The sequence below is a fragment of the Carassius auratus genome, chromosome 36 (genome assembly GCF_003368295.1).
Source record: "Carassius auratus strain Wakin chromosome 36, ASM336829v1, whole genome shotgun sequence".
Lineage (NCBI taxonomy): Eukaryota > Metazoa > Chordata > Actinopteri > Cypriniformes > Cyprinidae > Carassius > Carassius auratus.
The window spans coordinates 16,550,379-16,578,292 of record NC_039278.1 but is presented as its reverse complement, the minus strand read 5'-3'; the positions used below and the strand labels follow the sequence as shown (position 1 = coordinate 16,578,292).

At 32.3% G+C, this 27,914-nt stretch overlaps 1 protein-coding gene across 2 annotated transcripts in view; it reads left to right on the top strand.

The window, feature by feature from the left end:
- LOC113055439 (filamin-B-like) overlaps positions 1-27,914 on the top strand; it is a 78,901-nt gene that overhangs the window by 43,094 nt on the left and 7,893 nt on the right. Inside the window, exons 14-40 of one of the 2 annotated variants that reach the window (XM_026221747.1) lie at positions 153-276; positions 362-522; positions 1,655-1,745; positions 1,861-2,030; positions 2,147-2,264; positions 3,093-3,355; positions 3,432-4,029; positions 4,248-4,421; positions 5,570-5,732; positions 6,669-6,829; positions 7,420-7,587; positions 8,907-9,030; positions 9,109-9,262; positions 10,563-10,752; positions 10,841-11,088; positions 13,057-13,137; positions 14,553-14,655; positions 15,670-15,810; positions 18,317-18,445; positions 18,537-18,710; positions 20,160-20,318; positions 20,400-20,603; positions 22,016-22,168; positions 23,165-23,287; positions 26,117-26,383; positions 27,554-27,691; positions 27,766-27,881. In XM_026221747.1, the coding sequence (XP_026077532.1) occupies positions 153-276; positions 362-522; positions 1,655-1,745; positions 1,861-2,030; positions 2,147-2,264; positions 3,093-3,355; positions 3,432-4,029; positions 4,248-4,421; positions 5,570-5,732; positions 6,669-6,829; positions 7,420-7,587; positions 8,907-9,030; positions 9,109-9,262; positions 10,563-10,752; positions 10,841-11,088; positions 13,057-13,137; positions 14,553-14,655; positions 15,670-15,810; positions 18,317-18,445; positions 18,537-18,710; positions 20,160-20,318; positions 20,400-20,603; positions 22,016-22,168; positions 23,165-23,287; positions 26,117-26,383; positions 27,554-27,691; positions 27,766-27,881 (4,695 nt within the window). The remainder of the gene's footprint in view (positions 1-152; positions 277-361; positions 523-1,654; positions 1,746-1,860; positions 2,031-2,146; positions 2,265-3,092; positions 3,356-3,431; positions 4,030-4,247; positions 4,422-5,569; positions 5,733-6,668; positions 6,830-7,419; positions 7,588-8,906; positions 9,031-9,108; positions 9,263-10,562; positions 10,753-10,840; positions 11,089-13,056; positions 13,138-14,552; positions 14,656-15,669; positions 15,811-18,316; positions 18,446-18,536; positions 18,711-20,159; positions 20,319-20,399; positions 20,604-22,015; positions 22,169-23,164; positions 23,288-26,116; positions 26,384-27,553; positions 27,692-27,765; positions 27,882-27,914) is intronic. The other variant, XM_026221748.1, reaches the window with a different exon arrangement.

Genomic DNA, 27,914 nt, shown 5'->3' with positions numbered 1-27,914 from the left:
CTAACTTTAATAATACTAAGCGACTTGACTTTGCATCAAATGCTCTTCGACTTGATTTGCATTGTTTATTCATACTCTTAAAGTGTGCTATTTTTCATTCTCTAGTAACACTGCTTGCTGTCATTAACATTCAGGAGGCTTTATTCCATTAGGTGAATGTTGGAAAGGGAAGCCATCCTCACAAAGTCAAAGTGTTTGGTCCAGGACTGGAGAAAAGCGGACTGAAAGCTCACGAGCCGACACACTTCACCGTGGACTGCACAGAAGCTGGAGAAGGTAAAGCAGATTCACTGCATGCACAGAAACCCCTGCTTTTCCATGAGTGAATTACACCGTATTTCTTGTGTTGGGGGTCTTTCAGGTGACATCAGTGTTGGAATCAAATGTGAAGCGAATGTTGTCAGCGATAAGGAAGAGGATGTTGAGTTTGACATCATTCCCAATGCCAATGACACCATCACTGTCAAATATATTCCTCCTGGAGCTGGACAGCTCACAATCAAAGTCCTTTTTACCGATCAAGTGAGTTACTACCATAGAGATCTGTAGAAAACATAATTATTGAACCTTTGAAAAAATTGTGTTTTCATTTTAAATGATCTGTTTCAGGACATTGTTTTAAAATTTTATTTTATTTTATTTTATTTTATTTTATTTTATTTTATTTTTATTTTATTTTATTTTATTTTATTTTATTTTTATTTTATTTATTTTTATTTTATTGTTCAAGTGGATTGGAGAATTATGTTATAGTTTTATTTATTATTTATTTATTCATATTTTAATGCAAGTTGCAGTTGGATGGCCAGAACAACCCTATGTCTGTTTTTATTAATTAAATTACTTTTTAATCCAAGAAAATATGATTTCTGCATTTTTGCAAATATGGTGTTTTCATTTTAAACGATCTGTTTCAAGACATTCCATGTTAAAATATCTTTTAATTTAATTTAATTTAATTTAATTTAATTTAATTTAATTGTTCAAGTGGATTGGAACATTGTTATAATTTTATGTATTATTTATGTATTCATATTTTAATGCAAGATGCAATTGGATGTCAAGAACAAAGCTATGTCTGTCTTTATTCATTTAAATACATTTATAATCCAAGAAAATATGATTTCTGCATTTTTGCAAATATGGTGTTTTCATTTTAAACGATCTGTTTCAAGACATTCCATGTTAAAATATCTTTTAATTTAATTTAATTTAATTGTTCAAGTGGATTGGAACATTGTTATAATTTTATGTATTATTTATTTATTCATATTTTAATGCAAGATGCAATTGGATGTCAAAAACAAAGCTATGTCTGTCTTTATTCATTTAAATACATTTTAATCCAAGAAAATATGATTTCTGAATTTTTGCAAATATGCTGTTTTCTTTTAAAATGATCTGTTTCAAGACATTCCATGTTAAAATATCTTTTAATTTAATTTAATTATTTTTATTTGATTTTAATGAATTGTTCAAGTGGTTTGTAAAATCATGTTATAATTCTATTTATTTATTTATTTTATTCATTTATTTATTTATATTTTAATGCACGATACAATTGGATGGCCAGAGCAATCCTACTGTATGTCTGTCTTTATTCATTTATTCAATTACATTTTAAATCAAGAAAATGTCAAATGATCCATTTCAGGAAATCCCGGTCAGTCCGTTCCATGTTAAAGTGGATCCCTCGCATGACGCCTCCAAAGTGAAAGCAGAGGGACCCGGACTCGCCCGAGCAGGTTTGATGTTAGATTTGATGACAAACAGTTTGATCTCATCAAGAATCTGGATCTTACCCGGATGACTTTAGGGTCTCTCTGTTCATTTTCCCATGCGATGTCTTTGTACCCTCAGGTGTGGAGTGTGGAAAACCAACACACTTCACCGTTTACACCAAAGGAGCTGGTAAAGCCCCTCTGGACGTGCAGTTTTCTGGACCTAATAAAGGACAGCCTGTTCAAGGCTTTGAGATCATTAACAACTATGACTATTCCCACACCGTCCGGTACACACCGGTCCAGCAGGTAGGGGTCTGCAATCACAGATTTATAAACAGTTCAAGGAATTTAAATGGGTGAACTGAACATCTTTCACTATTTGTCCTCTGGCATCATCATTCTGCTTCTCTGTACCAATTCAGGGAGAGATGGTGATAACGGTGACCTTCGGTGGTGACCCTATTTCTAAAAGCCCCTTCGCTGTTGGTGTTGCTGCTCCATTGGACCTTAGCAAGATCCAAGTGAATGGCCTGGAGAATCGTATGTTATTTATTTATTTATTTATTTGTTTGTTTAAATTCATGTTTCAATGGATGGCCTGGAAAATGTGTATTTTAATTATTTTAATTTTGGCCATTCCTTTGTTTATTTATTTTAAGCTATTTATTTATTGAATATTTTGTATTGATTTATGCAATTCTATTTCATTTATTTAATGATTTATTTATTTATTTATATCAAATTTTTATTTTTTATTTTTTTTATATTATATATTATATTTTTATTAATATATATATATATATATATATATATATATATATATATTATTTATTTATTTATTTTTTTAATAAAAATATAATATATAATATAATAAAAATAAATAAAAATATTTTTATTATATTTTATTATTTTTATTATTTTTATGATATTATATATTATATTTTTATTAATTAATGAAAATATTTAAGGTCCTACTGATTGGTATGGAAAATTGTGTTTGTTTGTTTATTATTTATCTATTTTACATAATATTTATGTATAATAATAAATATTTATATTTTAATCCAAGTTTCAGTGGATGGCCTGATCCTTTGTGTATTTTTCTTATTTATTTTAAGCTATTTATAAATTCATTGGATGGCCTGTGTTAATTTATACAATCCTGTGTTATTTTATGTATTTATTTCAATCCGCTTATTTAAATATATTTATATTTAATAATAAGTATAAATTTTAATCCAATGTCCTATTGGATTGCCTGTAAAACTTTTATTTATTTAATCATTTTTATTTAGTTATTTAATTTTTATACAATTAATTTTTATTTTATTTTATTTTATTTTAGCCCCATTTAATGTTTTATTCCAGGAGTGCAAGTGGGTGAGGATCAAGAGTTTGCTGTCGGCACAGGAGGAGCAGGTGGACAAGGCAAACTGGAAGTCAAGATCACCAGCCCATCAGGGAAGTCTGTGCCCTGTGTCGTGGAGCCTCAGGCTGGTGAAGGAGCCAGTCTGGTGAAGTACATCCCCAAAGAGGAGGGTGCCTACGCGGTGGAAGTCGTTTATGATGGTAATCCAGTTCCAGGAAGCCCTTTCTCAGTTGAAGCCATGCTGCCTCCTGATCCCAGCAAGGTATGTTGAAGTGAAAGCGTGATTCGGGTCCTTGTAGAAGAGAAGAGGTTGTAACTTGGCGGTTCTGGCTGTACAGGTCAAGGCATTTGGGTCAGGATTGAAGGGCGGTCTTGTTGCAACCCCTGCTGAGTTTACCATTGACACCAAGGGCGCTGGAACCGGTGGCCTCGGTCTAACCATCGAGGGTCCAACCGAAGCCAAAATGGAGTGCTCTGACAACGGCGACGGCACCTGCTCTGTGTCGTACCTCCCGACCGAACCCGGAGAGTATCTAATCAACATTCTCTTCGAGGACGTCCACATTCCCGGCTCGCCTTTCCACGCAGACATCCAATACCCGTTCGATCCCACCAAAGTGGTGGCGTCCGGCTCCGGGCTGAAACGAGGCAAAGTAGGCGAGACCAGCGTGCTGGGCGTCGACTGCGCCAAAGCTGGACCGGGCCAGTTGACGCTGGAGGCCGAGTCTGATTCTGGAGTGAAAGCCAAGACTGAAATCCTGGACAACAAGGACGGGACCTACACGGTCACCTATATCCCGCTGACGGCCGGTTTGTACACGCTACTGCTGAAGTACGGAGGGAAGACCGTCCCCAACTTCCCCGCCAAAGTGAGCGTGGATCCGGCGGTCGATACCAGCAAAGTGAAGGTGTTTGGGCCAGGAGTTGCTGGAGAAGGTATTGAATTAATCTCAAGTCTAAATTGGTTACAAACTATTCACTTTTAAGAATGAATGCATCTAATTTCTTGTAGCCAATGGAGGAGCTTCTGTCTTTGTAATATAATCCTTCAGTGCAAGATGGCCCTAAAAACAATTTTGCTGAAAGATGATTTTAATTCAAAGGCAATGAGGAGATGCATTGTTTTGAGAGACCTGTTCTTCTCTGCTCTCCAGGGGTTTTCAGGGAGGCCACGACTGACTTCACCGTGGATGCACGAGCTTTGACCAAAGTTGGTGGGAAACACATTAAAGCTCATGTGAAGAACCCGTCAGGTGCTGCTACAGACTGTGTTATTAGTGACAACGGTGACGGGACTTACATCGTGGAATACACTCCGTTCGAGAATGGTACAGTTCACTACATCTACTTAAATGACCTGAACAGTCTCAGCATTCATTCATTCAGTACTGGCATACTGCAGAGAATTTACTTCAGATATTTATTTATTGATAACTCAAAATCCAATTGGATGTTCTGGACAGTTTGTTTATTTTTTTTCATAATACAATTGGATTGCCTGGATATTCCATTTATTCGTTTGTTTGTTTATCTATTTTTAATCCAAGGTCCAATTGGATGGCCTGAGTATCATGCTTATTTAATAATATGCTTATTTATTTACTCTATTAATTATTTTTTAATTTTTACTCCTATTTCCTGGACAACCCTGTGTTGTTTTATTTTATTATTATTTGTATTCTATTTTTTATTTTTTTTCATTTTTTTTATTTTTTTTTTATTTTATTTAATTGTATTTAATTTTATAAACCCTAATCCTATACACATATATAAAATACATAAAATAAAATAATGTATCAATTAATCAATTATATTAATCAATTAAAAAAATTATAATAAATAAATTAAAGTAAAAAAATATATAAATATATATATATAAATATATATATATATATATATATATATATATATATATATTTTTTTTTTTTAATAATAATATATATTTATATATATTTATTTATTTTAATTTATTTATTATAATTTTTTTCCATCTACCCATCCATCCAGTTAACCTCCTAGACAATCCGATGTTATTTATTAATGTATTAATTCATTGATTAATTGATCCAAGTTGGATGTCAAGGCCAACAATTGTATCCCATTTTCTTCAGAATTGGCTGTTTCTTCCCAACAAACACTGCTTTACCTTACATTCATGCTCTTGGCAGACGTTTTTATCCAACAACGAACTAAATGTAATGCAAGCAACATGTTTTATCAGTGCATGCATTCCCACAGTTTGTGTAACAGTGCTGTTTGAGCTACAGGAACAGGTTTCATCTTGTACTTGTTTATTTTGAAGCACAGCAATAAAGCCCGCCAGACAATACTGATAATAAAGCAGGATTTATGAGGTGACAGACTCGTTCTCAGCTGCAGCACAGCAGTGTCTGATTAAAGCAAGACGCTTAGGAAAAACCATTGTTTTTAGTTTTTAGAAGCTGAGTGCTGATTGTCTTCTGTCTGCTTGCTGCAGGAGTCCACAGTGTGGAGGTTCTGTACGATGAGACTCTGGTTCCAAAGAGCCCGTTCCAGGTCGGGGTGGGCGAGGGCTGTGACCCCTCACGTGTGCAGGCCAAGGGCCCGGGTCTGGAAGAAGCACTGACCAACAAACCCAACCAGTTCTCCATCGTCACCAGGTGAAAGAGCTTCAAAAAAATCATGCATTTGTCATTTAATTGAACTATTAAATTTACCTGCACTACCGTTCAAAGGTTTGGGCTTAGTATTTTAATTGTGAAGGATGCAACATATTAATTAAGTGACAATAAAGACATTTATAGTGTTGCAAAATGTAAAAACATAAAGTAAACTTTTGCATTTTCTATTTATCAGATAATTTAATGTAACACGATTTCCACAAAAATATGAAGCAGCTGTTATCAACATTGATAATAATCAGAAATGTTACTTGAGTAAATCAGTATATTATTCTGATTTCTGAAGATCATGTGACACTGAAGACTGGAGGAATGATGCTGAAAATACATCTGTGCATCACAGAAATAAATTATAGAATATATATTCAAATAGAAAACAGTGATTTTAAATATATGTTATTATAGGTAACTAAAACTAAAGCATTTTAATAACTTGAAATAAAATGAACTTTGACTGAAATAAAAATTAGTTTTAACTTAGTTTATTTTAGTTAAATTAAATGGATATGTTAAATATTTCCTGTAACTGAAATATAATAGGTTAACTAAAATAAAAATGAATAAAAGTACATATAAAGTAAAAAAAAAAACACACAAAAAATTCCGAACAATTTACTTAATTTACAAATAAAAAAAAATAATACTATTAATGATACTTAAATAACACTTGTAATATTTTATATTAAATTGTAATTTAAATATTTTTAGATATTTTTTTAATAATATTTTTATTTTGAAATATAGTTACTGCTTTCACTTTATTTTTTATCTAATAAATGAACATTCAAAAAAAAAAAAAAATCTTACCAACTTCAGACTTCTGAATAGTAGTTTAAATCTTGTTCTGTATATAATCACAAACATGCTATAATGACAATCTGATATTGTCTAAGCACCCGTCTTTGATCCGTACAGAGGAGCTGGTGTCGGTGGCTTGGGAATAACTATAGAAGGTCCATCCGAGTCCAAAATGTCCTGCAAAGATAACAAAGATGGCAGCTGTAGTGTTGAGTACACCCCGTATGTGCCTGGACTGTATGACGTCAACATCACGTACGGAGGACAGCACATTTCCGGTACGTGACCTGCCTCTTTCTTTCTATCCCCTGTGCACCACTTAAAGTCCAGACCTGAAGGAAGCATAAACCGGAGCTTGTTTTTAACCAGAGTCCCAGTTTCCCCCGCAAATGAGTTTTCATTAGTATTACACCCGGGAAACGAGATCTGGCGCGTCTGAGAAGAGCAGGAGCTGGACGTTACCAGCTGGCGTTTCACTGAAAACATTCGCCGTGCCAAGACCACGTAGAGCGAGTCTCCCACACGGATGCCGCTTCCAGATCGTTCAAATCAAGTCTATAGAAGTCACAAGAGCTATATTTTAGAGGACTTGTTGAGTTATCAGATTACAAGCTTGTGGAAACAAACTCTATTAGAATACGCAGTGAATCAATGCATTGTGGCAGCCTGTTTCTGCAAACGACAATATATAAAAACCTTGCTTTAGTTGTCATTACTGCCTTGTTGTTACTTATCATGTAACTTCTCACCCGTTTCTGTGTAAATCTTATTTATCTTATTCTAGCTCTGTTTGACTTGCATGAGCATGCATGGAGACGCACTAGTCAATGTCTGAACCGGAAAGTGTTTATTCTTGTTTGCGTTGTAGGAAGCCCGTTTAAGGTGCCGGTGAAGGATGTTGTTGACTCCAGGAAGGTGAAGATCTCTGGGCCTGGTGTCGGGTCTGGAGTGAGAGCTAATATCCCACAATCCTTCACTGTAGACTGCAGTAAAGCTGGTGTTGCTCCTCTCTCTGTGGCTGTGACTGGACCTAAAGGTACTAACACGCATTAAATCACACAGCCTTTTTTCTTTTAGTTGGGCTTTTTTATTTATTTAACATTTAATTTTTCTGAATTAAGTACTGCAATACTGCAGAGCATTTAGGTAAACATGCTATTTATGTATGTATTTATCTTGTCCTAAATTAAACACTAGCTTACTGCACAGTATATATGTAGAAACTATTAATTTTCAAGGCTTTGTTTTTGAGTTTCATATTGTTCTGCATTAAAAAATGCAATTTATTTAAACACTACATTATTTTTGTTCAAAATTAAATGCTAGCATACTGCACAGAATATATGTAAACACTTTATTTATTAATTATTTGGTTAAAATATTTATTTTAAATATGTATTTATTGTCTTTGCTCTTAAATACTATCATACTAGACTGTATACACTTACAATTATTTATGTATTTATATATTTATTTTTATTTAATTAATAGTATTCTTTGCTTTGTTCTGAATTAAATACTATCTTACTGCACAGTATATGTAGACACTATACATTTTTAATGCTTTTTGAGTTTTATTTTGTTCTGCATTAAAAAGTGCAATATACAGTATGTAAACACTTGAATGTTTATTTTATTTTATTTTTTCAGAATTAAATGCAAGCATAATGCACATTATCTATGTTAACACTTTATTCAATAATAATAACTATTTATTTGGCTTAAATATTTATTTAAAATATTTATTTATAGTATGCTTACACACATATATATATTTATGTCTTTATTTTAATTTATTTAATTCATTTTGTTCTGCTTTGTACTGAATTAAATACTAGCTTACTGCACAGTATATATATGTAAAAAAACTAATCATTTTTTATATTTTTTTTAGTTTTATTTTGTTCTGCATTAAAAAGTGCAATATATGTTAACACTTTAATTTGTATTTTATTTTGTTCAGAATTAAATGCTAGCATACTGCACATATTTGATATAAACACTTTATTTAATAGTCATAATAACTATTTATTTGGTTTAAATGTTTATTTAAAATATTTATTTACAGTACGCTTACACACATATATTTATGTATTTATTTATATATATTTTTTTAATTTATAGCTTTGTTCTGAATTAAATACTAGCTTGCTACACAGTATATTCTTAAATGGGATTGATTTTTATTGATTGATTTATTATTTTTCAACTTCATGCAACACATGTTTCTAACTGAAGTGTGCTGTCGAATCATCCTCACTATAATGCATGTTTAGTTTTCTGTGATCGTAGCAGTTGTCACTTTGTAAATAAGGCAGACTGATCATATAACTGGGCTGTTGTTGTTGTTTGCAGGTAGAGCCGAATCAGCTGAAGTCACAGACAATGGTGACGGCACACACACAGTGTCCTACACGCCGTCGGTCGAGGGCTCGTACTCCGTCGCGGTCAAATACGCAGACGAGGAAGTTCCACACAGGTACCGGTGTCAGATTCACTCAGGCTGTGAGTGCTAGCGTTCACTAGATCAAACCAATCCTGCAAATGTGTCTTTCAGTCCGTTCAAGCTGCGTGTTCAGCCCACTCATGATGCCAGTAAGGTGCGTGCCAGCGGCCCCGGGCTCACCACCGGCCTCCCGGCCAGCGTCCCGGTCGAGTTCACCATCGACGCCAAAGACGCCGGCGAGGGCCAGCTGTCAGTGCAGATCACTGTGAGTCCTGACGTCTCCCGTCTCAGCTTCCTCTTCAAGCAGTGGAGTCTCGTTTATGTCTTGAGGATGATTTGAATGTTTTCAGTCAGCCAACAGACTGTGAAATCACACTTCGATTTAGTTTCTGACTGACGATGGAAACGATGAATAAGGATCTGAGATTAACACATAGTAGCATATTGCAAAAGATGTCTTTCATGCATCGTCCTCTTGTTATTTAATCTTTTGAGTAACTGCTCCGATGGACTATTCTATTATTCTGCAATTATTATTATTTTTGATTGGTGGTTGTAATTCTATGTGTTATATTATGTTATGTTATGTTATGTTGTGTTATGTTATTTATTATATTATATTATATTATATTATATTACATTATATTATATTATATTATATTATATTACATTATATTATATTATATTATATTATATTATATTATATTATATTATATTATATTATTAGTATTGGTAGTATTTTAAAGTTATTGTATATTTTTATGCAATATTCTATTATACAATTTATATTATATTACATTATTAGTAACATGATTTAGAATTGTTAGTATTTTAAAATTATATTTTAATTTATTATAGATAATTTATTATGTATTTGCATAAAAATTAAAATGTCAAATTATGTACATTCTATAATTAAATTTTTTTGGTATTTTTTGTATTTTTAATATTGTAATAATACAGTATATTTTATACAAATTGTATAATTAATTAAAATTATAATTATTATATACTTAAAAATACTGTATGATATTAACTTAATAATACATTCTATAATTTAAAAATTATATTGAATTATTCGTATTATTAGTATTTTTTATATTGTAATAATTTATTATACAGTATATTTTTATAAAAATGTATAATTATTTAAAATTATAATTATTATATACTTAAAAATACTGTATAATATCAACTTAATATATATATATATATATATATATATATATATATATATATAATTTTTTTTTTTTTTTTTTATGTAGTATGTAATAATATATTATGAAGTATTTTTTAATATATGAGTTTCAAACTCCTTAAATATATTGACTGAGACCGAAGCAGCAGGCCAGCGGTGAGATAAATGGACATCTGATAAAAGCCAAACTGCAGCTGGAAATCTAGAGGGACTCCTCCGTCCTATTTCTCATTGATAAAGCTCCTCTCGTGGTCATTTATAATATTTCTAAACTGCTCCTCGGTTCATCTGAGGACCTCCACATCTCTCTGTCTCTGTTCCAGGAGGATGGAGGGTCTCATCTCACTTGGTTTTTCATGTGTTTCAGGACCAGGATGGGAAACCCAAGAAAGCCAACATTCAGGACAACCGCGATGGAACCTACAAAGTGTCTTACGTGCCGGATAAAGCCGGCCGTTATACTATCGTGATCAAGTACGGCGGAGACGAGATCCCGACTTCTCCTTACAGAGTGAGAGCGACCGCTTCAGGAGACGCCAGCAAGTGTTCAGTCACAGGTAATACGTGACTTTTTGTATGATTCAATCTCCAAAAACAGGCCTTTAGTAGATGTTCACCCATGCATTGGGATCTGTGTGTCCCCAGGACCCGGCGTTGGGCCGACCATCGGCATCGGAGAGGAGGTCGGCTTCGTGGTGAACACTAAAGGAGCGGGGAAGGGCAAGGTCTCCTGCACCATCCTCACTCCAGACGGCACTGAAGTACAAGCAGAAGTCATCGAGAATGAAGACGGGACTTTTGACATCTTCTACACAGCTCCTAAACCCGGGACGTACGTGATTTACGTGCGCTTTGGAGGGGAGAACATCCCCAAGAGCCCCTTCAAAGTCACGGTGAGAAGCAAGCGCTGATAACATTAGCTCGTAACGAGAAACATATTGAGTTTTTGGTTTTTTTAAAGATTAGACTTGAGGTTTTTAAGGCGCTGGAATAGATACAGGAAGGTTCAGTGCGTTTTTGTCATCATATCCTCATCTGGAGTTCATTGTTTAGTTCGTATTCTTGCATTAAGATGTAGTTTCTTTGCATTATCAAGACAAATGATCGCACTCTTTTCAGTAATGTTTTCTCGTCTCGTGACGTTACAGTAAGGTTTTGATTAAGACCCGAAACATACACGCAAACGCTCCAAGCAATGCAAGCTCGATTTAATGCATTAAATTCATAACACAATTAAAAACATCATGCATCTCAGAGAGCGGCACGATAAATGGATGATATGGCTGCGATTTAATTAAATACATGCAACGTAAAGGTATTAGAATTTAAAAGTTAAAAGTTGACTGTAAAATGTAGTTTTCTTTAACACTTTATTTTATTTTACAGTAAAATGTATTACAATAGTAATATTCCTTATTTTGTTTAATAGTTGTATTATTAATAATAATAATAATAAAATGTTATTAGTAATATTAGTAAATAATATCACAAAAGTAATATTAGTATCATTAGTAGTAATAGTAGTAGTAGTAGTAAATAAAACTATTAAACAATAAGAAATATAACTAGTGTAATTTAATATAATATAATATCTAACCTGTTAAATGTCACCCCGTCCCGTATACGGGACGCCTACGTTGACTATACTATATTACAATCAAATCTAATCTAATCTTGACAAACTATATATCGCTGGAAAGGTCTAAGACTCCCAAATATATATTTTACCAATATGTTTTGTTAAAAATTATGTAGGAAAAGTAATAGATTAATGTATGACAAGAGTGCACCATCAGAAATCTACATTACAAAAAGAGCTTTGACCTTCGTTTAAAAAAATACTTCCTCGTTGCCTTTTTCTCTATCACTTTTTAGAAATCATCAGAAGTTATATATCACTTGAAAACATAAAATCTCAAAATTCATCCTTCAAAACCCATTTTAAAATCAGACATTGCATTACCATGTAAATGGTACATCAAAATCATGTTACAAAATGTTTTCAGTCATGAATTATAAAAAGGTTTAGGTTTGTATCATGCACATTCAAGTCTATCTTCAAAAACGTGAGTGACAGTTAACAGGCTAAACTTTAAATATTATATATTGTTTATATCTGTATTATTATTACTATTGTTTTTTTTTTTTTCAGTTTCAGTTGCTGCACGGTTTGGCATAAAATGCTTGTATTATATATCAATACGATTATTGAATATTATTAGTATTATTAATAATAAAATTAGTAAATTAAACTATTTCTAGAATAAAAATATTATTAGTATAATATATTTTACTGTAAAATAAAAAAAAAATATTTAAGATTTTTTTTACAGTACAATTTAAAAATAAAAATAGATATTTAGTGCATAGCTGCATTAATTATTATTATTATTATTATTATTATTTATAATATATTTGATGCACAGTTTGGCCCAAAATATTTTAATTATATGTCAATGAGTATTATATATGTATTATTATTATTATTATTATTATTATTATTATTATTTCATAGTCATATTAATATATATTATCACACAGTTCTAGACTAAATATTTTTCCTTTCTTTTTTTTTTATCACAAACACAGTTTTTAACTGAAACATTGCATTAGATTTTTATTTTTTAGGGTTAGGGTTTTTATATATATTTTTTGCATTCGACGTCTGTGTAAACTGCTTGACTTGGTTACAGTTATACTTTATTTTTAACCCTTCTGTAGCTTCAGTATCTGTCTGCTGGAGTTCTGTAACCACAACTCATTTCCAACAGGATTGGCCCAATCTGCCGGGTGCATCTGTGTATGTCTCTTTGTGTTCCTCATGCATCTGAAACTTCATGTCCATACCTATCATTTCCCAGGCTACAGATGAAGTTCCCATGATGCAGCAGCAGTCAGTCCAGCAGCAAAAGGCAGCAGCAGGCGTCGGCTTTCAGCCCTGGGTACAAAGACACACGTCTCACCCCGTCACCCTTCGCTCTCTTTCAGCTTTTGCACTGAACTCCAGCTTCCAGCCGGTCACCTCTCTGTCCTGATGTCTGTCCTTTGTTTAACAGGGTTTCTGTTCAGTTCCTCCTGGTCTTTGTCCACTCTAGCATTGTTTTTGTTGAACACGCTCTGGTGCGTTGCACTGATGACAGAAGCAGAGGGAAACTCTACGCTCGTCTAGTTGTGTTTGGAGCAGACACCAGTTTTAAATTGGTCATTATTAAGACATTAACCTCAGTCTGTGCAGAACTCTCCCGCCCTGATGTAGTTTCGTTCATAAAATGTAACATTTCCAAAACCACAAAGCAGATCTTTGAAACGCTTGAGACTCTCGGCTTTAAAAATATACACTACTGTTCACAAACATTTGAGAAATTAATACTCGGATTCCACAACGATGCATAAGTGCATGTAAAGGCATTTATAATGTTGCAAGAGATTTCTATTTCAAATCAATCCTGTTCTTTTGAACTTTATATTCATCAAAGAAACCTGAAAGATAAAATGTATCGCCATATCCACGAACATTCTACATCCATAATAAGAAATGTTTCCAGATCGGCATATTAAAATGATTTCTGAAGATCACGTGACACTGAAGACTGATGCTTAAAATACAACTTTGATCACAGAAATAAATTACATCTTACAATATTTTCAAGTAGAAAACATTAATTTTAAATTCTAATAATATTAACATTTTTATTCTGTTTTTGCTGTATTTTTCATCAAATAAATGCAGCAGATGAGACTTCCTCCGAAAGCAGAAATCTCAAATCTTTGAGCAGTAGTATACATAAAACAGCACAATTTATTGATCTTTAACGATTTTTGGGATTGTTGTCAGTATTATTCATAATTTAGGATGCATTTAGTCATTCTTGGGTTGCCTTCTTAGCTAAGGACACTCAGAAGACACTGAAATGAAGCGTGTTAGAGAGCATTATAGTGTTTGTCTAGTTAGTCTGCTGGCTAGGTTTTGATTGGCTGCTGATAGATAGAGTCTCATGGTAGTGATGACATCATTCCCTCCAGGTGAAATAGGGTAAAAGAGAAAGTGTCGTTTATCTGATGTCTCGACATGTTTCTTCTATGCACACTATCATTCTTCTTCTTTCTCAGATGTTTCCCATGGTTTGGGGGATTTCTCTCCTCTCTCTTCCAGGCCGCTTTGCTTTGTCAGGTGTTCTCCCAGTGTTTGGTGTCTAACACACGTTTGTCTTCTGCTGTGGCTGAATCTCGGGGCTGTATGTCTGTGGCTCTCAGAATGGATCACACAGACTGACTGAGCGTGGAAATGTTCGACAGGCCGCTGTAACGGATGTGTTTGTAGCGTCCGCTCTCATTTACTCAGATTTCTGCCTCGCAGGTCACAGAGGGGGGGTATAATCCTGCCAACAGCGTGAACGGGACGGGGTACAGGCCTTTCGACATGGTGATCCCCTTCACCTTTAGGAAGGGGGAAATCACAGGTGAGAGACTGCAGAAGACACCTGGAGCAAGAAAACTCTTAGTGACTGTGTTCAGTTTGAAACTGATTTCTATCTATCGTTCATTTATTACTTTGTTCTATCTATCTATCTATCTATCTATCTATCTATCTATCTATCTATCTATCGTTCTATCATTCTATCTATCGTTCATTTATTACTTTGTTCTATCTATCTGTCTATCTATCTATCTGTCTATCATCCATCCATCCATCCATCCATCGTTCTATCGTTCTATCTATCTATCGTTCATTTATTACTTTGTTCTATCTATCTATCTATCTATCTATCTATCTATCTATCTATCTATCTATCTATCTATCCATCCATCTATCCATCGTTCTATCATTCTATCTATCGTTCATTTATTACTTTGTTCTATCTATCTATCTATCTATCTATCTATCTATCTATCTATCTATCTGTCTATCTATCTATCTATCTATCTATCTATCTATCTATCTATCTATCTATCTATCTATCTGTCCATCCATCCATCCATCCATCCATCATTCTATCGTTCTATCGTTCTATCTATCGTTCATTTATTACTTTGTTCTATCTATCTATCTATCTATCTATCTATCTATCTATCTATCCATCTATCCATCGTTCTATCATTCTATCTATCGTTCATTTATTACTTTGTTCTATCTATCTATCTATCTATCTATCTATCTATCTATCTGTCTATCCATCCATCCATCATTCTATCGTTCTATCGTTCTATCTATCGTTCATTTATTACTTTGTTCTATCCATCCATCCATCCATCTATCTATCTGTCGTTCTATCTATTTTTCGTTTATTAATTTGTTCTATCTATCTATCCAATCCATCCATCTATCCATCGTTCTATCGTTCTATCTATCGTTCATTTATTACTGAATCTTATCTACTACACATGTTATGTTTTGTGACACTGATAAGGCGCTTCACACTAGAAGTGTTGTATTTGTTCAGAAACCAGTCTAATCTCTCAGTGTTCGTCTTCAGGTGAGGTTCAGATGCCGTCCGGTAAAACCGCTCGACCCGAGATCATGGACAACAAAGACGGGACAGTCACCGTGAAGTACGCGCCCACAGAGGCTGGACTCCATGAAATGCACATTAAATACGACGGGACACACATCCCAGGTCAGACACCAGACACCATCTGTTCATTATACAACAACACAAACTGCTGTCTCTTATTATTAGTAGTATTTTTATTGCTATTAATGCTAATATAAACTGGTACCTTAATAAAAACGTATAAATATCATTTAATATATATTTTATTAATTATTATATTTCACCTCAAATCAAAGGAGAAAAAAAGGAATTGTTTAAAAATATTTTAAAATTATCACTTTCAGGCACATTGCAAAAAAATCTTTATAGGCCTAAAAATGTAACAAAAAATATTAAATTTAAAAAGAAAAATTAAAATATCTATTTACTATATTTACTTTATGAAATAAAAAAACTTTTTTTAAAGTAAATACAATTATTTTTAAACTTACATAAGCTTTATAACTCTGGTGGTGTATCACAGTAAAATTAAATGTAAATTATTTTAAAAGTAATACTTGTGGTATTATATCAGAATGCAAAAAAATCTTAATTGGAATAAAAGGGCGAAATTGTGTCTATTTTTAGGAAATAAATATAAAATATCATTAAATTTTCTATAATTAGTTTTTTGGGCAGTTCGTGAAATATTTAAATTGATTCAAAAGCATAATTTAAATTATTTAAAAAATTGAATTGCAAAAAAAGGCTTACTTTCTTTTCTTTTTTGTTAGAAAATAAATATACATTTTCATTTAAATTTCTATTCTTTTTTTGCAGTTTATGCATTATTTCACACAAAAACAGAATCTCATAATTATAATAATAAGAGTTTCTTAGTCTGATTTTGCTGCAATTTTCCATATTATGAAAGCATATGGTGACCTTTTGTTGCACAGAAAAGAGCTCGGACATTCTGCTAAACATCTCATTTTGTGCTTAAGATAGAACGTCATATGGGTTCAGAAAGACACGAATTTCATTTCTCAGTGAACTAACCCTTTAATACTAGCTTCTGGAACAAAGGTGCATAAGTGTGCGTGAGAGTGAGCCGTACAGTCTGTGTGATGAATGAATGTGCTGTCAGGATTTTCGGTTCAGTCCCAGAGCTGCACGGAAGCGTTTGGGTGAAGGTTGAGGAGGCTTCACCTCTCAGTAGATTTGGGCTGATTTATTTAGCGTGGTGAAAGATCTCATGGTGACTTCAGCCGTGAGGAATCTGTGAGGAGCTCTTGTGTTGCTGCAGATCCTCATGTAGGTGCTTGTTTTAAGGCTGCCATCAGAAACCTCAGTCAATATCACATGATTGTGAGAGTCGAGCCTCATCCCATGGGGTCATTTCTCCACATAAGGCAGGAAGAATGCGTTATAGAGTTGTTAGGAGTGCCTACATGTCTACATGACGTCATCCAGATTCTGATTAAACAGATTTTTTTTGCATTATTTTCTATATTTTTATTTTATATTTTATTTATTCATTTTTTTTAACTTTTTTTATTTTACTTTGTTTGTTGTTGTTATTTTTTTTGTAGAAATCGTTATTTTATTTTGTTTTATTAATTTATTATTATTATTATTTGTAAATTTTTCTGTTGGTTCCTCATAATAAATTATAAATATATAAGTAATAATAATACAATTTATTATAAAATATTATATAATTATATACAACAATATTGCCCATTTTTCAATTAAATATTTTTATTAGTTTTTTTATTTGCAAATAAGCAACAAAACATATATATTTGCAACCAAACTAACAAAACAGACAAAGACAGATTGTTTTGCTTGATTATTCAATATTTTTATTTTATATTTTATTTATTATTTATTTATTTATTTATTTGTGTATTTTTCTTTATTTTATTTTGTTTTATCAATTTATTATAATAATAATAATAATAATAATAATAAATAACTTTTTTTGTTGGTTTGTCATAATAAATAATAAATATATAAGTAATAATAATATATTTTATTATAAAAAAATAATATACTTATATTCAAAAATATTACCCATTATTTAAAAAAAATTTAAATCAAGTAAATATTTTTATTAGGTTTTCTTATGTGCAAATAAGCAGCAAAACATATATATTTGCAACCTATAAACAAACAACACAGACAAAGACATACAAAATGAAGGCAAATTTGTAATATATTAATATAATTAATATATTAATATAATATTCTCTGTTAACCTCTCAAAAAAATCTCTAGGTAATATTTCATCCAAAAATGAAAAAAGAAAAAAATACTTATATAAAAATTGTTATTATTTAAATTATTTTAAAAGGATATTGTATGTTCCTGTCAATCAAAGGCCAAATGAAATTTTTCCAATATTTAAATTAAAAAAAAAAAAAAGTTCACACATATGCTGTTTTATTTTTTCAGTGAAGTTCACACATATGCTGTTAACTTAAAGGGAAAAAATTAGATTTCACATATAAACGTATATGGCATTTCATTATAAAAACACCTCTGAGAATAATCTCTACTTCTCCAAACACTGATATTCAGCACCTGCTTCGGCTCATTATAAAGTTTCCATTCAGTTGTATGTCTGTCTGTGTTGTTTTCGTATCAGAGAGTCCTCTGCAGTTCTACGTCAACAGCTCCAGCAGTGCTAATGTGTCAGCGTACGGCCCGGGACTGGTTTTTGGGACCGCCAATAAAACTGCAGTGTTCACCATCTACACCGAAGACGCGTCTGATGGTGTGTATGAACACTTCATACATGCACAGGCCATATACAGTAAACAACATTTCTCTGAAAACTCTGTTGGATGTTTTGTGTTTTGCATCAGGCGGCCTTGATTTGGCCATTGAAGGTCCATCCAAGGCTGAGATCAACTGTGTGGACAATAAAGACGGCACTTGCACTGTTTCATACTTGCCCACGCTTCCTGGAGATTACAACATACTCGTCAGATACAATGACAAACACATCGCAGGAAGCCCCTTCACCGCCAGGATCACAGGTGAAGGGTTAAAAAAATAACAACTCATACTAAAAAAAAAGTACTAAAATCCATTTATAAAATCCTTTATAAAATACTGACAACCACTAAAAAAAGGCACAGCTCGAGTAGAGAAAGACACCTGATGAATCAAAGGAAAAGATAAAAAAAAATCATATATAGAAGATAAACAAATACAAAACACCAGCATAGTAACACACGTAAATATTAATTCATTAATAATGGCTATAGTTTTTATATATTTAATTTATTTATATTTATTAATAATAATAAATAACAATAATAATATTTATTTTTGTTCTTGTTGTTATTATTTTATTGGTTCTTTTATTTATTATTATTAATGATAATAGCTATTTATTTATTTATTTTTCATTAATTCGATAAACTGTTATAATGATATTAATAAAGTTCTTTATACTAATTGTTAATTTTATATATAGTTTTTTATGTTTATTATTATTATGTTAATTAACAGTTAATTAATAATTAATTATTGATAATAATAATAAAAATAATATTTATTTTCTAAATTAACCTTTAATTTGTTCGATAAACTATTATCATTTTATGTATATATTTATTTAATAATTATTTATTTAATTTAATAATAACAATAGCTATTATTTAGTTAGTTATTTCCTTATTATTTAATAATAGTTTATTAATGATAAAAGATTAATGATGATGATAATTAGAATAAAAATAATATTTTATTGATTAATCTTTCCTTCATTTGATAACTATTATCATTTTATGTATATATTTATTTAATAATTATTTATTTAATTTAATAATAATAATAATAATAATAGCTATTGTTATTTAGCTATTTTTTTCTTATTATTTAATAATAGTTAATTAATTATAAATTATTAATGATGATGATAATAATTATAATAAAAATAAGCTACTTTATTGATTAATCTTTCCTTAATTCGATAACTATTATCATTTTATAAATATAGCTTGGACAATCTGCTATTAAATAATATAATATAATATAATATAATATAATATAATTATTCATTTTATTTATAATAATAATAATAATAATAATAATAGCTATTGTTATTTATTTTGTAAAATGTATTCACTTATTATTATTGTCATCATCATCTTTACTGAATTCTTAAATACATAGAAGATACACAAATACAAAACACCATCAACTGTTCATTTAATCCCTAATGTGTTTATACTGATAAGAAAAATCTAAGAAGTAAACAGTAAAAAACCCATCAGATGTGAAGTGTCACACTGGGAATTCTGGGAATGCATTTTAAGTTTATTATCCACTGTATATTATAAGATAACTAGTTCTTTTTCACTTCCATGATTACAGTTCTTCTCTGTTTGTAGTGCAGGGACTTACCTTTACGGTGCAGTTATCTAGTGAGTCTACTTGACTTCTCTAGTAAGATGTATTGATGTTCTTGGTCTCTTCAGAGGACAACAAGAGGAAGTCTCAGGTGAAGCTGGGCTCCGCTGCAGATTTCTCTCTGGATATCCTGGAGACGGATCTCAGTCTGCTCACGGCGAGCATCAGAGCCCCGTCTGGCCGTGATGAGCCGTGTCTGCTCAAGAGGCAGCCCAACAATCACATCGGTAGGTCTGGAGATGTGCCCGATTCTTCCTGGGACTGGGACTTTGGTTTTGATGACACATGGTTGGTGGTTTCCTCTTCAGGCATCTCCTTCATCCCAAGAGAAGTCGGAGAGCACCTGGTGAGCATCAAGAAGAACGGCCGGCACGTGGCTAACAGCCCCATCACCATCACCGTGGTCCAGTCTGAGATCGGAGACGCCCGCAGGGTCAAGGTGTTCGGTCAGGGGCTGGTGGAGGGGCGCACCTTCCAGACGGCTGACTTCGTGGTGGACACCAGAGAAGCTGGTGAGAAACACTTTAAAGGGACAGTCATTGACATCAGTCTGTCATCCTCAGATTGTTCCAGACCTCTGTGAGTTTCCTTCTTCTGTTGAACGGTGGTTACCAGACAGCTGACGGTAGCCATTGACTTTCATAGTAGAGAAAAAAGTAGTATGGAAGTCAATGGCTACCGTCAGCTAATGGCAGAATTCTTTCTTTCTTTCTTTCTTTCTTTCTTTCTTTCTTTCTTTCTTTCTTTCTTTCTTTCTTTCTTTCCTTCTTTCTTTGTTTCTTTCTTTCCTTATTTCTTTGTTTGTTTGTTTGTTTCTTTCTTTCCTTATTTCTTTCTTTCTCTCTTTCCTTCTTTCTTTCTTTCTTTCTCTCTTTCCTTCTTTCTTTCTTTCTTTCTTTCTTTCTCTATTTCCTTCTTTCTCTTTCCTTCTTTCTTTCTCTCTTTCCTTCTTTTTTCTTTCTTTCTTTATTTCTTTCTTCCTTCCTTCTTTCCTTCTCTCTCTCTTTCCTTCTTTCTCTTTCTTTCTTCCTTTCTTTCTTTTTTCTTTCTTTCTTTATTTCTTTCTTCTTTCCTTCTCTATATCTTTCCTTTTTCTTTCCTTATTTCTCTCTTTTCTTCTTTTTCCCTTCTTTCTTTCTTTCCTTCTCTCTCTCTTACCTTCTTTCTCTGTCTTTCTTCCTTCTTTCTTTTTTCCTTCCTTCTTTCCTTCTCTCTTTCTTTCCTTCTTTTTTCTTTCTTTCTTTCTTCTTTCCTTCTCTCTCTCTTTCCTTCTTTCTCTTTCTTTCTTCCTTCTTTCTTTTTCTTTCTTTCTTTATTTCTTTCTTCTTTCCTTCTCTATATCTTTCCTTCTTTCTCTCTTTCCTTATTTCTCTCTTTCCTTCTTTTTTCCCTTCTTTCATTCTCTCTTTGTTGTTTTAATATTACGAATCATTAGATGTGTTTAATAACTATTGTTTGTTTGATTAATTATTAATTAGGTTATTTTGTTAATAACACAATAATAATCAGTAACGTCTAATTTATTATATGATATAATATAATTCCTAAATAATATCTTTTAACAAAGATATTAGTGTTAAATGTAGAAAATGACAGGTGTTTCATCCTAACCACAATAAATAATCATAATCATGTTTTCTCAAGCTCACAAATCCCCTTCATTGCTAACAATATAACCCAAACAGTTTGTGCAGAGCAGCTCAAAGCTGGAAATAAGAAAGTAATCGGTACCACAGCGGCAAATCATTTCCCACTTACCCAAAGAACTACAAATATTTATGCAATTAGTAGTTGATATAATAAACGTGTCATAATAGTTCTTGTAGGATTAATTTCCCATGCATTCAGGTAGCATGTCTTTTAACATTAATAGCATGATGCATCTAATCTGTGGCAGTTCTGAGACTCATATCGGTCTTCGTAGGGTACGGTGGTTTGGCGCTGTCCATCGAGGGTCCCAGTAAGGTGGACATACAGACAGAGGACATGGAGGACGGCACCTGTGGCGTCTCGTATTGTCCCACCGAGCCGGGCACCTACATCGTGTCCATCAGATTTGCAGAAGAGCACGTCCCAGGTGAACAGACTTTCCTGCTCAAGCATCATTCAAACCTTGCGTATCATTTATAATGTGCTCCATTAAAGTGTAATTTGACCTGTTCAGAGATTATTTGGCAAAAGACAGTATACAGAATTACGTATTAAGCGTATTGTGCAATATAAGTCATTTTGTAGTACAATGACTAAATTCTTTATATATGAAATCAAACTGTTAAAAAAAAATGTTCACACTAGATTTTAAATTTATTTTGGTTTATTTATTTAATCTATTATTTAATTATTTTATGAGTAATTTTACCTTTTGACTAATAAATAAATTCATTGTAATCAATTAAACAATCTTATTTTATTTTTTATGTGTTTTTTCGGAACACATACATGAATACTTTTTTGTTTTTAAAAATAAATTAAACAAAGATACTATTTTTTTATTTAAATAATAATAAAATTTTTATTATTTATACCTTATATAAACTGTATATATATATTATTTTTATATATGTAAGGTGTGATTTGACCTGTTTATTTGTCAAAAGACAATATTAAAAATTGAGTACTAAGCATTTTGAACAATATATACTGTATGATGACAGAAAATACACCTTAGTTTACAACATTTTATAAAAGATTTTATATCAGATAAATGCTGTTCTTTTGAACTTTCTGTTCATCAAATCCTGAAAAATATTATGTATCACAGTTTCCACATAAATATGAAGCAGCAGTGATTTCAGCATTGATAATAATCAGAAATGTTTCTTGAGATCATCATATTATCATGATTTCTGAAGATCATGTGACACTGAAGACTGGAGGAATGATGCTGAAAATACAGCCTTGCATCACAGAAATAAATACAATTTTACTGTATATTCACAGTATAAAAAACAGTGATTTTAAATGGTAATAATAATTCACAATTTCATCAATTAATAATTTTATCAAATAAACACACGCTTAATCAGCATCAGAGATTTCTCCTTCGTTCATTCCCATCATTCTGTGTTCACAGGAAGTCCGTTCAGCGTGAAAGTGACGGGAGACGGTCGTATCCGCGAGAGCATCACTCGGCGTCAGACAGCCGCTTCAGTCTCTAGTGTGGGAAGTGTTTGTGATCTCAACCTGAAGATCCCAGGTATGAACTCCCTCGTATCAACTCAGTGAAGACTCGGTGAATCCTGATTCAGATTCCCCTGTTTTAAAGTAGAATAGGCCTGAATTATTTACCACTTCATCCACTTTATGTCAGAAGGTCACTGTAGCTCAGTCTTCGACAGGAACGGCAGGCACCAAAAAGCACAAAACATATGAACGTGCTGTTGTCCTGCTGGCTCACGTCACGTGGTAAAGCCAAAACACATGGCTCTGGGAAACAAGACGACGTATGCAGGCCGTGCTGAAGTGTCTGCTTTGATTTTCAGTGGTGCATGCTGGGAGATGCTCACACACGTCTCACGCTGACGGAAACGCTGCCTCATTCATGTGAAGTGTGTCGCTTGGTGCTCGAGACGGTTCGCTAAATCACTTCCAGTACGAGTCTGAGATGTCTTACTGTGTGAGAGAGAGCAGTTTTCTCCTCGTTTCTCTAACAAGCACAAACACTGTTGAATAAGACGATGTTGGTCATTTTCTAGTGCACGTCACATTATTTAAAAAACTATTTAAAATGGATAATTAAATAGGAACATAAAAAGAACATAAAATAGGATTGTTTATTACAATAAATGAATTTATTTCTACCAAAAGGTAAAATAAAGTTTCTCAATGAATAAATATATGAATTTTTTTATATATTTATTTATTGAGAAACTTTATTTTACCTTTTGGTAGAAATAAATTCATTTATTGTAATAAACAATCCTATTTTATTTTATTTTCTTTTTGCACAAATATGTTTTATATACAAACTAGTAAGATAATACCTGTAGGTTAGATGGATGATGTAAATTTGCCCTGTGCCATTGTTTTTTTAATAATTATTATTGGTTTTTTATATTTCTAATATTTTAATAATGTAGTTTTATCTTTGGAACAAATAAAATTGAATCAATTGAAATAAATCAAACAGCCTTATATATATATGTGTATGTGTGTGTGTGTGTGTGTGTGTGTATATACATACACACATTTTAATTAATTAATCCAATGAGATACTAAATGAGAATTGGGTGGATATTTGATAGATGTGAATGCCATTTGTGAAATGTAAAATTATTAAAAAAAAATTCATCATATTATTTCACCTTTTATACATATTTAAAAAAAAAAAAAAAAAAAATTACACCCAATAAAATGTTTTTAGTTAGCCCAACATAGAAATGCTATATTACAGTAACTTCATGACAAACAGTATCATTATCACGTTTTAAGACATATTTTAAGATCACAATTTTTTAAAAAGAACAACTTTGCCATTATGTTTCACATTAGAGAATGCAAAAGAGCATGTGATGTCATCCCCGCGTCAGTCTTGGTGTGAGCAGGCCTTCAGTTGTCCAGTAAAACTAAAGCCGGATCATGCAGACTGCTTCCATGAGTGATTTGATTGTATTGATTTGAATGGAGAGTTAATGGAGATCTAACACAGGTCACACAAACCCCTCCATCCCTGAACAACTCTGAGTTCATATATAACTGACAAATATCAGACATGCTTCCTCTGTACTCTATTATCTTTTTCCCAACTTTCCTGTTTTTCTCGCCTGATGCAATGCTTGTTCTGTCCTTTGTGTTTCTTCACTTGTTTCTGTCTTCTTTCTTGTCTTTTCTGCGTCTGTGACTGTCAGTGACCTGGTTTCTTCTGGCTTTGGCTCGTGAGTTACTCTCTGTCGCTCCCACTGCTCTGTTCGGCTCGGGGTCAAAGGTCAGAGCAGCTCGGGGTCGACACACTTTACGGTGGGCATAGTGTGGGTGACCAGGATTGGCACGGCACCCATGAGAAGGCCCTGTGGAGGGCTGGAGGGTGCGTTTTAAACATGCCGCATGTGGACCTCGAGGTTTGCAGAACACACTTGCTCTTGACACACGTGTGTTTGTGTTTGCATGAACCAGAGCTGCTTTTCTGCTCATTACAACTCCATAAAAGTAGTTTATTATCCTCTATAATAACTAAAAAATAAATATGCATGTAATCTTTTTTGCTCATTACAAACAAAGTTACTTTATCTTAGTAATGAAAGTTGTGAGTGATTACTTCACGTTGTAATTTTAATATTTTGTCATTTTATTTCGAGGAAAAAAGAGACATTTTTACATCTTCATTGTTCATTACACCATGTGTTTAAAAAAAAACTGACCAAAGCAGAATTACTAAAACTTCAAATGACATGAAAATTAAATCTGATTTACATTTGAAATATTTTAATGTAATTTTATTTCTTGTTAAAAGGGTGGGAAATATCTTTAGATGTCGTCTTTTGCTCATTACACCATGAATTCCTTAAAAAAAAAACTAATATAAATTACAAAAACACAACAAAATTACTATAAATGTAAATAAAATTAAAGTGAAAGCTGAAAATATACTAATTAAATCTAATTAGGATTTTAAATGTAATAGTTAAATATAATTTTATTTAAAGTGAAATTTAAAACATATATATATTATTTTTTTTGCTTATTGCACAGTGCATTGTTTACAAATTACAAAAACAAATTAACAAAATTACTAGAACTTCAACTAAAAATAAAATTTAAAATAAATAAATGAATAAATAAAATTCTAAATATTAACAAAAAAATTATATAAATATAATATAATTGTACTAAATTGGCTCTTCTTCCGTTGAATGCAAATAGAGATGCTTAGACAAATGTTCATGCTGCTTTCAGTCTTTTTGTGTTGTATGGTAGAAAGCAGCATGAGGGTGATTTAAATAATGAACAGTAAGTCTCGTCTCTGAATGTTGCTTGAAAAGCCTTGAGAAAGCTCAGACGTCTGTCCCATCGCTCTCTGTTCTCCCAGGAATGGATCTCCAGGACGTCTCGGCGCAGGTCACCAGCCCGTCAGGAGCCACCGAAGCGGCTGAGATGGTGGCGGTGGGAGATCACACCTACTGCGTGCGCTTCGTGCCTCACGAGATGGGCGTTCACACGGTGAGCGTGAAGTACCGCGGGCAGCACGTGCAGGGAAGCCCCTTCCAGTTCACCGTCGGCCCGCTGGGAGAAGGAGGAGCCGGTCAGGTGCGAGCAGGTGGGCCTGGTCTGGAGAAAGCCGAGATGGGGGTGCCAGGTAGGAACGCTGATTAGAAGCTATGGTGCTTTTAAGTTGTTGTTGTTTTAAGTACTTCCTGCAATTATTTATTTTTATTTTATTTTATTTTTATTTATTTTATTTATTTATTTATTTATTTATTTATTTTTAATTAATTATTTATTTATTATTATTTTTATTATTATTTTATTTTATTTTATAAATTTGTTTATTTTTATTTTTCATTAATTCTTACATTTATTCTAAGATTGTAGTTGAAGAAAAAAAAGTGGTAAAGTTTGGAAAATATTTTCTAACGGTGGTGTAACAGTTAGTTTATTTAGGTAATATTTCTTGTAATGCCTTTGCATAGATACATTACATAAATGTAAAATTAATTAGTGTTTTAATGTACAGTAATATTAGCATAAAATTGCAAAAAAAAAACTTTATTTTAATATTTTAATTAAATTTTTATTTTAGTTGAAAAAATGGAAAATATCTTTAAATGTCACTTTGAAAAAAAATTATTTGTTTATTATGTTCTTTACTCAAAATGTTATACATTTGGTAGTATTCGTTGTACTGCCTCTAATTTATTTTAATAAAATTCTACATTTGTTTTTATATTTTTTAATGTACAATAATTTTAAGTTAAAATGCAGAAAATATCTTTTTTATTTTACATTTTACATTTACATTTACATTTTCGTTTTAGATTAAAAAAAAAACTGAAAAATCTCTTCCATTTATTTTAATATTTTAATCTAATTTTAAATTTTAGTTAAAAAATTATTAATACAAAAATTAGTAAAAAAGTCATCTCAGGGTAAAAAAAGCTTTTTATGCTTTTTATTACACTATATTATTCACCATCATTTCCATAAAGAAATGTTAATTTAGTTACTTTCCAAATGGTGATATGTTAAATAAAATTATAAATTGTCTGTATGTTCGTATGCCTATATCATGTTGTACTTTTTGTAACTGAATTATACACTGATTTTCATTTTAATTTCAATCGTAAATATGTCACCTAGGCACCTTCTTAAGATATTACACATTATATAAATATTATAAAGTTATATTTTTATGGTAGTATTTATTGTTCTGCCTGTGATTAAATATTTAATTCATTTTAATGCTTTCATTTAATTTAGTAAAAACCTCCTTTAAACACACGTTCATCTCATTCCTGTGCTCGTGTAGCGGAGTTTAATGTGTGGACGCGTGAAGCCGGCGCCGGGGGTCTGTCCATCGCTCTTGAGGGTCCCAGTCGTGCAGAAATCAGCTTTGAGGAGAGAAAGGACGGATCCTGCGGCGTCTCTTATGTAGCTCAAGAACCTGGTATAAACACACACAAGCATCCGTCCTGTGCTCCGTCTGGAAAGCTGTTTATCCCGAGCAACTCTGTTTTGCAGGTGACTACGAAGTGTCTATAAAGTTCAACGACGAGCACATTCCTGACAGCCCTTACCTGGTTCCCGTTTACGCTCCTGTGGACGACGCTCGGCGACTCACTGTTACCAGTCTTCAGGTGAGACATGAGGAAACATCGACACAGACGCAT